We start from the raw sequence: 13217 nt of genomic DNA on the forward strand, positions 1-13217 counted from the left end.
TTTGAGGATATGACATGCATACCGAGGAAGCCTGAGAGGCTAAGTTAAGGTAAGTAAAATTGTCTAGAAAATTTTAGAAATTCAAGAATATTATTTTATGAATTTTCATAGTGAAATATTCGAGAAAATATTTGAGAAATATTTAGTTTGGATTTATTGAGAAAAATAGGAAGAAATAGAGAGAAAAATAAAGAAAATGCACGAAATTATGAAAAATAGATTTTAATGTTTATTTAAATAATTATGGGGATTAGGATGCTTTGAGGTTTAAGTTGAAGTGTCTTTTGCAAATTTTGAGATTGACACTCAAATCGAGGCGATGCACGAATTTTGAGACATGCGCCAATATCGAGGTACCCCGATAAGCTTGAGAAGGTAAGTGGTACTTCCCAATTAGATTTAATTTTATGAAAAATGGTTGGTTGTAGGTGATTTATGTTTCAAACCCTGATCCTCGGGGATGCTTTCATCATATTGACATGCTCTGATATGTATCCATCACATGGACTGCACATGACATGCTATGAAATGCATATGTATACGTTGATATCATTGACCACGCTCATTGTGGCCGTAAGGAGTACGAACTGACATCGTTGCTTTACCAAGGGGTGCACCCATACACCTTGGCTTCGAAAGAGGTGGCCGCAAAAATGGTGAGTAGCATGAAGGGTGCAGTTGACTCTTACGATGAAGTAAGACTTTGCATTCATGCACGAAATATGTTTTCTGTACCCTTACTTAGATGATTCATCATCTAACTTGGGCTTTGCCCCTAGAATATTCAAACGTTCCAGATGGAGATTGTAGCAGATACGAGGATGAATGAGGTATGAAATAGCACGTAGCAGAGTGCATGATGAATGAAATGTATGTAATGTAGCCCATGTATTTAAGTTCTGCTACTTTAAATTCTGGATGTTTTGAAAGCATGAGGATATATAACCCTATTTAAGGTTAATGATATTTGAGAACTTATATTTTGTATTAAGTTATGTTGAGGAACTATAATTTAATGATCAATGTTAAGATATCAGGTTCGATCCTTGCTTCCGCACTTGATGTGTATAATGATTCTCTTTCGAAAAAAATGTATGGGAATTCTGGGACGGAAACGAGGAATGATGTGATTTACTTTAGTGTTTGAAAGAAAAAAATTATTGTCCCAAAATTATCGCAAGTTATAACGCGTCCAGGAAAATGGGGAGTTACATCCCAAGTGATAATCTTCTCCTTAGTCGTAGTTAGAGGAATATCAATAGGTGGTATATAGGACAAAGTGTCATATATTTTTTCTATATTGAGCACAATTTTTAAATTTCGAAACCAATTAGAAAAATTAGGGTTAGTAAGCCTATTGGTTTCTAGAATACGAGTTAACGAATTTAAACTTGTCATTTTATCTATAGAAAATAAATTGATATATTACCTTGTATCTTTACAAAACTTCATTTAATTAAAGATTTTTGATTAAATGGGTACTCTCACTAAATTTTTAGAATCCTGCACTTCCCTAGCAAAAAACTTGATTCTTATACAGAATACAATAGCAGATGGTCGAACCTATCATAAACCTCACATTTATAGTTTTTTAACCTAATAGACTAGTTAGATCCCACCCACTGTCTGGCTAAGTGCAATGAGTTAAACATCACCCTACTTCACATTTTAGTTACTTAGTTAGGTGAGACCCATTTGAACACCGTCCCATCTCATGGTTAATAGGAAAAATCAAATAATTTTTCATGAAATACGCCCTTACATTTACAATTTTTTGGATAACACCCAATAAGACTGATGAACCCCTACGATAGTGAAAAGCCACAACAAATCAATTTATCTTTTATATCTAATATTAATTTTATGGAAAGATTTTTGAGCTTCTTATTTTAAGGTCTCATCAGATTTCATCATTCATTCCATTACACAATTATTGAATAATAAATCGAACAATAAATTAACCAGTATGACCATGGGTTTCCACACAAAAAAAAAAAACTTGAGCCTTTAGAGTTTAAACCATGTCACACATCAACTTGTTGATGAAGTGATGCTTCAGCTTCACCACTTTTGCTGCAATCAACTCCTTGATGTTGTCATCATTTACAACTTTTGTAAAATAAAGACAAAAAGAAGCTACTAAAAGCTTATGCCTCAATACATTCTCGAATGAATTAATTATTACAAATTTGAATTAAATCAAACGAAACCCTATAATATTCATTCATTCATACATGCAAAGCCCATGCCCATCCTAAACATACATCTGCTTCCATTATTTTAAAAAAAAAATTAAAAATATTTATTTTGCATATGTCAAATAATACAAACCGACATTCAAACAAGCATATCTAAATCCCCGTATTAATGTCCAATGCAAATTATCGCACAACCATGAAAATGAAGCAATTAAAATATGTTGTTTGGCTGCCGAAACTAGCACGTCGATTAAATGCAATATTTGACACATACATCCGCGTATATGTATTAAATACTAAGTTAAGGTTCTGATCCCCCTGAAGGGAATCAGATGTACGGCAGTATGGGCAAAAATAATTTTTTTACCGTATATCACATACAAGCAATAGAATATAATATACATGACATACACTAGTTTGGGTATTTAAGCAACACCCATATTCAGTAATTGAATCTAAATAAAGGTATACCTGCTGTCCGATGTAAGGATGGAATACAAAAATTGATTTTGTGGTGAGACTGAATCCACCTTAAGATGTGGTGATCCAAGTCGATCCACACCTAGTATGTCGAATGGTACCGTTCCAATTATCTCTTCTTGTGTTAGACATAGAGATTCTGCGTATCACTAGTGCCCGCATCTCAAAATTTTACGCGTGGCTTTCACATGTAAAATATTTTTCGACAGCAGAAGCATTTTAAAGGAAACAGAGAAAGAAAAAGATGAGAAAATAAAGTAGAGAAGTAGGGAGAGCCGAAAAGAAGGGCAAAGGTCCTGCCCCCTTTTCATTAATTTTTTCTCCCCTTCCACTTTTTCTTCTTCTTCCAATTTAAATCCTTTTGAAATCCATCGCCCCTTTTTAATAATGTACTTTACTATGCACTATTTGTTATGCATTTTAACTATGCACTATTGCATAAGGGGCCAGGGGTTAACATTTGACCAATCACTTCCAGTAACATTTTGGGTATACGATGGCGATATCAAACGCAACACTATATGGTGAGTGATTTTTTAGGTTCACTACCTGCTAGCAATCAAATAATACTGTTGAGCTAACTTGCTCATATTAATTAAGTTTTGATTATTAACAAAAATATTTTTATGATATAAATGTATTTCTTTCTCATATAAAAAAATAAATTTATTTTGAATTAAAAGTGGGTACAAAGAGTAAATTTATTTTGAATTAAAGGTGGATTGTCTTTAAACATGTTTCGTTCTTTTGATTATTTATGTTTGAATTTTCATTTATTGATAAATGCTTTTACTACTTATGCAAAAAGTATATTTATTTTGAATTAAATGAGAATTACTTTTAGACATATTTTCTCTTTCTCATACAAAAATTAAATTTATTTTGAATTAAAGAGAATTGGTTTTAGACATGTTTTCTCTTACTCATATAAAAAGTAAATTTATTTTAAATTAAATGAGATTACTTTTAGACATGTTTTGTACGCACCCCCGCCTGGATATCCCCAACCACCCGGACTACCCGAACGGGAGCACTTACGAAAGGAAAAAGAATGAAACACAAGGCAAAGACCACCCTAGCACACATACACAAAAATAAGAACAGCGGAAGCGAAGCTAAACACATGCATGCACTACGGGTACCTCGCTAGCACAACGGTCATATGATAAATAAATAAACATAGACTCTTGTGCTGACATACACGAGACTCTAGGAAAGACCTAGCACAGTATAAAATAATAGAGTAAATCATACTTAGACATCAGAGTTAACAAGGATTGACGAGACTACCTGTACACCATACCGACTCTGCCACTAAAAGATGACTCCCTTGCCATGGCCCACGCTGCCACTACCTAGAATGATGGAAAGCAAAGTGAGTCGAGAGACTCAGCAAGCATAGGGAAAGAAAGGCTAAAGGCTGTATAGATCCATAAACTCCCCTAGGACACCAACCCCCAAGCACACACAAGCCATGAGACGCTACCATGTAATAGTATAGCATAACAAAAGCACATATCGGTCCTTGGGGCCCACACAAGACACACAGCACCCAAGTCCCATACCAACCTGTTGTTGCCCGAAAAGGCAACAAATATCTCCACAAACCTGTGCGCACCATCTCAGGTCGATACTCCCGTCACCCGTGTGTCCGTGTCGGTACTCCCGACACCCGAGCCATAGGCTCCCTCGAAACGGTCCTCCCGTTCGAGAACTAGTAACTACCAGTAACCATGAAATGCACATAAAAATGAAATGGCGTAATGAGCATAAACGTGATACACTGGCGCCCATACATCTAGGCATCAGGCCATGCTCTGCCCACATAGTAAACCACACGCGATGCATATACCCGTGCTGGATGCAACCTAACCAAGCTAGAATGTCCGTGTCAAAGCATACTCTATAAATGAATATCCCAACCTGCAACCCGTACCCATGTGCATATCAAATCATGAACAGTAATATAATGAATATAAACGTGCAGTAAATCACATACTGGTAGAGCTAGTCAGTAGTGCCCGGCATCGGTCAATGGCCAGTGACTAGGAGTGTCTACCCGACAGTCCACATCAGGGCCGTACAATAGTCTACCCCAACGTCACCAACAACTGACCCTTGCCCCACTGCTCGATAGCTCTAATCGAACCATAAATAAATCTGAGAAAACCGTAAATAAACCCGCACGTCTAGAAACCTAGTCCCCAAGCTAGGTTCGGCATCATTCCAAAAGAAATAAGGGCGATACAAACCCCCGTAAGCACCTAACAAATAAAACTCTAGAAGTCTCGGACTTAATTTAAATTAAAACAAATGAACAATAATTCAATAAATAAGGCTAGGCACCGAATTAGAGTAAGGGAAGGGTAAAATACGAGAAATCACGGGGTCTTTCACAGGAATTAAAGAACACGAGGAGAGGGTTAGGAGCTTGCCTTTACACTGTTGTTTCTTGCATTTCTTGCACTCCCGCTGCAAAATAAAACGTTTGCTGGAAATAAATAAAATTGTAACTTTAATTAAATAAATCTATCGTGTAATATAATTAATTTAGCCGAATAGAATTTTTAAACATAGAACACTTCTAATAAATTTTTACCCACGTACCTGGTCACTTTTCATGCCAAGACCATCTCGAAATCGCCTCATTTTTCCCATTTTTTTCCATTCCTTTTCTTTTATTTTCCTTTCTTTCCTTTTCTTTTCTTTCTTTTTTCTTCTCTTCTTCTTCTTCTTCTTCTTCTTCTTCTTCTTCTTCTTCTTCTTCCCCGCAGCTCTCCCCTACGCCTTCTTCCTTGCGTGCACCAGCAACCACTCGTCACCGCCCCCTGCTAACGGCACCGTTGGCCACCCCGCTACTAGCGCCGCCACCCACGGCCGCGCCGCTGCTTGCATCGCCCCCTCGCCCAGCTGCGAAGCTCGCGCCATGGCTGCCATGGCCGCGGCTTTGCTTTCGTTTCCTCGAGCCATCGCGACCCAGTTCCGCCACTAACCTAGGTCGCGTCCACTCTATCGCCCGCAATCCCAGCCGCTTGTTGCTTCGCTCGGCTACCATAGCCGAGCTTCACTCAGCCAGTTTCCATGGCCGCTCGCGACTGCCTTCGGCCAGCCCTCGGCCACCAGCTCTCAATCTCCTTCTCTCCATCTCCCTCCCTTTCTCTATCTCTCACTCTTTGCTCACTCCCGAGCTCACCCTCTCCAACTCTCACTCTCTCTCTCTCTCTCCTTTATTAATTTTCAGATAATGGCACTGTGCAAAACTTGGCCTCCAAGCCTATGTGCACAGCCACTCATTTATCATATTAATTTAATTTAAATTACTTTAAGTTAATTTGATTTACAGTTAATTATTATTATATTTTTTTTGTTATTTTCTACATTACTTCTACTATTATTTTGTTACCTTAGTCCTCAAATACTCGATACAAACCCCAAATACCGAAATTTGATAATTCATATCATTTCCAAAATTTCGGGGTATTACAGTTCTCCCCTCCTTAAGAGAATTTTGTCCTCGAAATTCGCGCTCAGTTTATGTCCTCAAGATACACTCACAACCCTGATGATATTACCCAATATCTCTTCTAGGACATTCCATATCATCATTTTCTAGTATTCCCACAAGTCCGAGTCTACTACGTATCCTACTTGACTTACTACACCAGCACAACTCCCCAATCTATCACCTCTATTGGATCACGTTATGGCCACTGATACCTCAACCGACTTAAGAAACGTCATCAATCATATTACACGCACCAACATGGTTCGCCTATTACAATATCATAACTCAACCGTTCCCCAAAGCTATCTCGACCACATATCAATCTAAAGGTAAGCTCAAAATTCAGAGGTATTCAATCCCAATAACAAACCGATCCACAATACAAAGCTCAATGCAAATGCAGCTAACTTCAAGTGCAACCGGTAGAGACAAGAGTGGAGCCATCCCTTTGCATGACGAGAAGCTAATACTCGGTAACGTGACTGGAACCTGCCACGTACTCGCAAAGCATGGGAACATGGAAACGAGACGACATACTCAATCAAGAATTCAACAGCAATATCCTTTAGTCTAACTTTTTCCAACTGATTCTTAACCAGGTAACACAACATTTTCTTGACAATACTTTCTCTCACAATTTATCGCGTATGCTCGAGGTCCCATCAATAAGTAGGGGTAGCCATTTAATCAGGACTATCAAGGAATATACGTTATCCACTCAATATATCTCGAGATCCAAATGTCACTAGATCTCCACTCTTAAAGGAATTAACATACCCAATTGCTAGTTCCTACTACGACTTATTCTGTGACCACAACCCTCAGTCTTGTTCTATTGCCAATCTTAACTCCAAACAGCTAATTGGCCATACCTTCTCTTGATCGCTAAATACTAACCCTGACCTCCTCAAAGATCTTATAAGCTAGCTAGAACACGATCTTTAGAACCGGTGTTATTCGCTCTGCAGCCTACTCGGCTGAAAGCACCTCACCATATCAGCAACTATTTAAATCCCCAAGGCATCTCATAGGTCTCCCCAGTAACGAAAAGTAACTGAAGTGGGTTAAGCATTCTTCTGACTGGCATAACAAGCCATCTCATGTTTCTGCCGATGTACCACTTGACCAGCATCTAAAGGAGTCTCATCCCCTCAATCGGTCAATAACCGACCCTAGGGCATGTGGTCCGCGATTAGTACCGAACGTACTCATAGCTACCATTATCCTTACAACAGAACCCAATAGTGACTTAGATATACAACTAACTTCGGTCCTGGCCATACACTCGGGTATCTCCTGGAATCTTAGAGGGGTTTTCTTATTTCTAATTCACTTTATCATGGATGCTCCACGATAGCCCAAAACATCTGCTACCACCTTTACTTAATCTTATTTATTACAGAATCTCACAGTCTTAGTCCTTCGACACGCCAACCATGGCATCACCTAAACTCCACTCCATCTGTGAGAACTAAATACCTATACCCTATCTAGGTAGTGATGCCAAATCTCCAAGTAGCGTAACCGTTGTAAACTCCAAATCTACAATGCTGTAATAATCCTTCAGTTAATTCCCATCACTGATGTCTCGTCCGAATATGAACAGACAGTTTAACTGTCAACTACGCACGAGCTACCGCATTACCCAACCTTCAATTTTCGGTCCCAGTACACCTTGTACACATCTCGGTACTTACGGGTCTACCATTTACCATCGGACTCCTATAGCATATTCCCACATGGTGGGACCTTTCTGTACCGTTCCTGGCAAAATCCAATCATGGGCCTCCAGCTCATATTATACCACGACCTCATCTCTCATGAAATTGATGCTAGCCTTAACCCCTAGCGAGACCAAAGAAACTCCATACCTCTATCTCTGACGCCGGTCCCGACCAATTCAGAAATACTGCGAAGGCATCGGTCAACCCAAATGGCATGACCACAAACTCATAGCGGTTGTACGAGTACGACAAACAATCGTTAGAAAACACCTCGGAGTTAGCCCGACAGATCATCTACTCGGGAGGAAGGACATTTATGCCTCAAGGCTGCCTGGTTCAATTGCAGGGTCAATCCTTTGCTAAGGCAACTTTCCTAGTAAATCTTCAAGAAGGTCACTATGATACTATGATACTTTTCATCACACAAACTCATAGCAGGGTCATACTATTCATCACATCATGTCACTATGATACTTTTTGCTAATAGCAATGACTACCTGATTCCTAAGGATCCCAAGGTTCACAAGTTTACTAAATTCATCTCATTGCATAATACCTTCAAACATTGTACCTAATTTCTCACACTATTCCGATCCTTACAAAACTCGTAATTTAAAACCACACATTTGCATTACAGCCCCCCCTACTAATCATACTAACTAGAATTCCCCTAATCACCCTTGGCAACTGAGGTAGCTTCCTCTACCAGGTAAGCTAAGTCCTCATTGCTAGCTATGCTAGAGCTGGGTTCAACATGTCCCTCTGGTGGCTGTGACGGTACCCTCATGGTAGCTTGGAGGGACTGAGTGTCAAGTAGTGCTCCAATCTTGGGCACATCCTGTATCGGTCCCTGGTAAGGCTCCCAAATGGCAACTTGTTGCCTCACAGCCTTGGCAAAAACATTATAATGGGAATGAAGGCTTGCATCATTCATCATTACTTCAGTCAGCTGCCTCCACACGTCATTCATGTGCTCACGAGTGAACAGGACTTATCCCTTCGACAATCCCCAAAAGATCTCGTGGATCGTCTCTTAAAACAACTCGTCAAGCCGATACATATAACTCACTAAGTATTCCTCTTCATCTCGCTCGCCTCCCTATCCAGCAGCAAACTCATGTTCCCACTGACACCATAAATAATCCAATGCTAGGAGATCATTCGGATTAGGTAGGGGTACACCGGGATCTAATCGTCCAGGTTCCATTGGGAATACTCAAAATCTGCATGCAACACCAAATATCAGGCACATATATTAAGGCTAAACCAACCTCTTACCCCAAACACCTAGGCCAGGCACAAGTCCTAAATAAATCTCATTCATACCACTTCACGATCCCATCCTTACGTGCACTTATCACCCCTGCACGAATATACATTGGGACATTGTCTCTCACACAAACCAACAAAACTCAACGCGGCCTAACCCTATTCGATTCACCTAGACCTCCCTACCTCTACCCGACAACCTTGGTGTATAGGAACTCATCTCCAAAAAAAAACTGACTCAAACTACACTCTGATACCAACAATGTAAGCACCCCCGCCCGGATATCCCCAACCACCTAGACTACCCGAACGGAAGCACTTACGAAAGGAAAAAGAATGAAACACAAGGCAAAGACCACCTTGGCACGCATACACAAAAATAAGAATAGCGGAAGCGAAGCTAAACACATGCATGCACTACGGGTACCCCGCTAGCACAGCGGTCACATGATAAATAAATAAACACAGACTCCTATGCCGACATACACAAGACTCGAGGAAAGACCTGGCACAATACAAAATAATAGAGTAAATCCTACTTAGACATCAGAGTTAACAGGTATTGACGGGACTGCTTGTACACCATACCGAGTCTGCCACTAAAAGATGACTCCCTTACCATGGCCTACGCTGCCACTACCTGGAATGATGGAAAGCAAAGTGAGTCGAGAGACTCAACAAGCATAAGGAAAGAAAGGCTGAAGGCTGTATAGATCCAATAAACTCCCCCAGGACACCAACCCCCAAGCACACACAAGCCATGAGACGTTACCACGCAATAGTATAGCATAATAAAAGCACATACCGGTCCTTGGGGCCCACACAAGACACACGACACCCAAGTCCCATACCAACATGTCGTTGCCCGGAAAGGCCACAAATATCTCCACAAACCTGTGTGTGCCATCTCGGGTCGGTCTCCCGTCACCCGTGTTGGTACTCCTATCGAAAACGTTTCCTATTTTCATTTCCATGCAACATAGTCGTCAACCGGCTTCTGGAATCAAGCAGAGCCTTTCGCCAATTGCCAAGAAGACTGTCTCCCAACATTTTGCCATTAACAAATTGCCGCCAAACCCAAGGGGGGAAGAGCCACGTGGCCTAGTGGGGGCAGTTGCCTCCACCACATTTTGCCATTAAGAAATTGCCGCCAAACCCAAGTGCGGAGCCACATGAGACTCTGTGGAGGCAACCAAGAAGACTTGTCTCCCAACATTTTGCCATTAAGAAATTGGGCGGAGTCATGAGGCCCAGTGAAGATAGTTACCTCCATCATATTTTATCATTAAAAAATTGTCGTCAAACCCAAGGGTAGAGTCACGTGAGACCCAATGAAGGCAGTTACCTCTACCACATTTTGCCAATAAAAAATTGTCGTCAAACCCAAAGGCGGAGCCACATGAGGCGGGGGGGGCGGGCTAGAATTTTTTTTATTTTTAAGTATTTAAAAATTATAATATTCTATATTAATAAATCAAACTCTCGAATAACTTTTCATAAACTGCATTTTAAAAAAGTGTTTGAAGAATTATGAGACTCAGTAAACTTGCACAAAAATTAGTAGTGACGAAAAAAATATAGTATACATATTAGTTTACAAGTTTGACTTTAGCATTTAACTCTTTCGGTTGCTATTACTATAATTGAAAAAGTATTTTTTATAATAAATATTATGAATAATCGATTGCGTAATAAGATTGAAAATCAATTAATGAATAATAGTTTAATTGTATATGTTGAAAATGATATATTTAATAAAATTGATAATGAGATTGTTATGGGGCGTGATCAAAATATAAAAAATCATAAGAAATAATTATAAAAAAAATTATTTATATTTTTTATATTTAAATTCGTCCTATAATCAAAATCCTACTTCGCCGCTCCGCCAACCTATGCACATACCAAATCCTGATCTCAGCGACTACGCCATCGAAAATTACTAATGCCCTCTCCCCGCTCTTTATATACCATAGATTCCATTTCTTCTCGTATCCTACGCACAATTGCTTATACATCTCTCTCTTCTTTCCCAATCTTTCTCATCGTTAGCCTTCTTAATTTCCACCTTTTTCATATATAGCTTGGAAATTGAGAAAATCTGAGGAGCAGCAATGGCGAAATCACCAGAGGATCAGCACCCAGTGAAGGCCTTCGGATGGGCGGCCCGAGACTCGACTGGCGTTCTCGCACCCTTCAAATTCTCACGAAGGTAAATATATATATATATATATATATATCTATAATAAACACCCTGAAATTAAAGTACTCCATGGAAATGGAAATTTCAATGTGGTATTTCTTTGAATGAATGAATAACTGAAACGGGGTGGTGTTTGCTAATTAATTTGCAGGGAAACTGGAGAGAAAGACGTGGCCTTTAAGGTTTTGTTCTGTGGCATATGTCACTCGGACCTTCACCAGGTCAAGAATGAATGGGGCAACACCATCTATCCTTGCCTCCCTGGGTAATTAATTATTTCACTCTTCCCCCCTTTGTTTCTTTCTCTTCTAATAGTTCAATGTCAGTCTCACAGTAGCAATTTTATATATTCAACATTACAGGCATGAGATCGTGGGCGTGGTAACAGAGGTTGGTAGCAAGGTCGAGAAATTCAAACCCGGCGACAGACTTGGGGTCGGCTGCATGGTCGGATCATGTCGCTCTTGCGATACCTGTACTAACAATCTCGAAAACTATTGTCCAAAAATGTTATTCACTTACAATTCCACCTACCATGACGGAACCCCTAATTTCGGAGGCTATTCCGATATCATGGTGGCTGACGAGCACTTCATCGTCCGCATTCCAGAAAACCTGTCTCTTGATGCGTGTGCTCCTTTGCTCTGTGCGGGTATCACTACTTATAGCCCACTCAGATACTATGGACTCGACAAGCCAGGCATGAACGTGGGCGTGGTTGGCCTTGGTGGCTTAGGCCATGTAGCTGTGAAATTTGCCAAGGCCTTGGGCGTCAAAGTCACAGTAATCAGTACCTCTCCTGCCAAGAAGCAGGAGGCTATTGAACGTCTTGGTGCCGATTCTTTTTTGGTCAGTCGCGACCAAGATCAAATGCAGGTAGCCATTGTTCCTTCAATTTGTTACAATTAATAAGGAGTAAGAGTTACAAGGATTTTGGCGAATAAAAGGACATAGATGTAAATGACATGATAGGACAAAAGCTTGAAATATGTCGTTTTTGTTATTGTAATGTGGAATATTAACTTTCTTTTTAATTGGGCTCGTTTAAATGTGAACAGACGGCTGTGGGCACAATGGATGGCATTATTGATACGGTCTCAGCTCCTCACTCTCTTCTACCACTGATTAGTTTGTTGAAGACTCAAGGAAAACTCGTCATGGTTGGCGCACCAGAGAAGCCACTCGAGCTTCCAGTCTTTCCTCTGCTCCTGGGTAATTACTGAGACATTAAGAAACTCTACATCTTTAATCCTTGAATGGGATAATCAAAAGAATTATGCCTAATTAATATGGTGGGATGTGAAAAAATTGCAGGGAGAAAGATAGTGGGAGGGAGTTGCATAGGAGGCATGAAGGAGACACAAGAGATGATTGACTTTGCAGGAAAACACAACATAACAGCAGATATTGAAGTCATTCCAATGGAATACGTAAACACTGCAATGGAACGCCTTGGGAAAGCCGATGTTCGATATCGATTTGTTATAGACATAGCCAACACACTGAAAGATGCTTAGTCTTCTTGCCCCGTGTGAATTTTGCTTCTTCGACACTACTCGTTTATTGTTGGGCGGTCCGATAAGACGATCGACTTTTTACGGTTTGTTTAATTGTTTGTGTGAAGCTTATTGGGCCCTAGCCTCTGGCGAACGTTGTACTGAAGTCTACTTTACATGAATAATATTAACACCATGTTTTGGAATATGGTAGAATCAGTGACAGATTCAAAAAGCATGTGGGCTGTGGTTTGCGTGAGGTGAACAGAAAATAAAGAGCTGTTGAGGTTGACACGAGCTAAAACTCAGTTTAGCCCTTCCTTGAATCTGCCTTTCTTCTCT

General features: G+C 40.1%; 1 protein-coding gene across 1 annotated transcript; it reads left to right on the forward strand.

The window, feature by feature from the left end:
• The first annotated feature begins 11158 nt into the window (after positions 1 to 11158).
• Positions 11159 to 13100, forward strand: LOC127803375 (probable mannitol dehydrogenase). The gene is made up of 5 exons (XM_052339549.1): positions 11159 to 11388; positions 11531 to 11644; positions 11742 to 12255; positions 12438 to 12591; positions 12694 to 13100. Exons 1-5 carry the CDS (start codon positions 11291 to 11293, stop codon positions 12894 to 12896), a joined length of 1083 nt encoding a protein of 360 aa, XP_052195509.1. The 5' UTR covers positions 11159 to 11290; the 3' UTR covers positions 12897 to 13100.
• Positions 13101 to 13217: the final 117 nt, after the last annotated feature.

This window comes from Diospyros lotus, chromosome 6 (genome assembly GCF_014633365.1).
Source record: "Diospyros lotus cultivar Yz01 chromosome 6, ASM1463336v1, whole genome shotgun sequence".
Classification (NCBI taxonomy): domain Eukaryota; kingdom Viridiplantae; phylum Streptophyta; class Magnoliopsida; order Ericales; family Ebenaceae; genus Diospyros; species Diospyros lotus.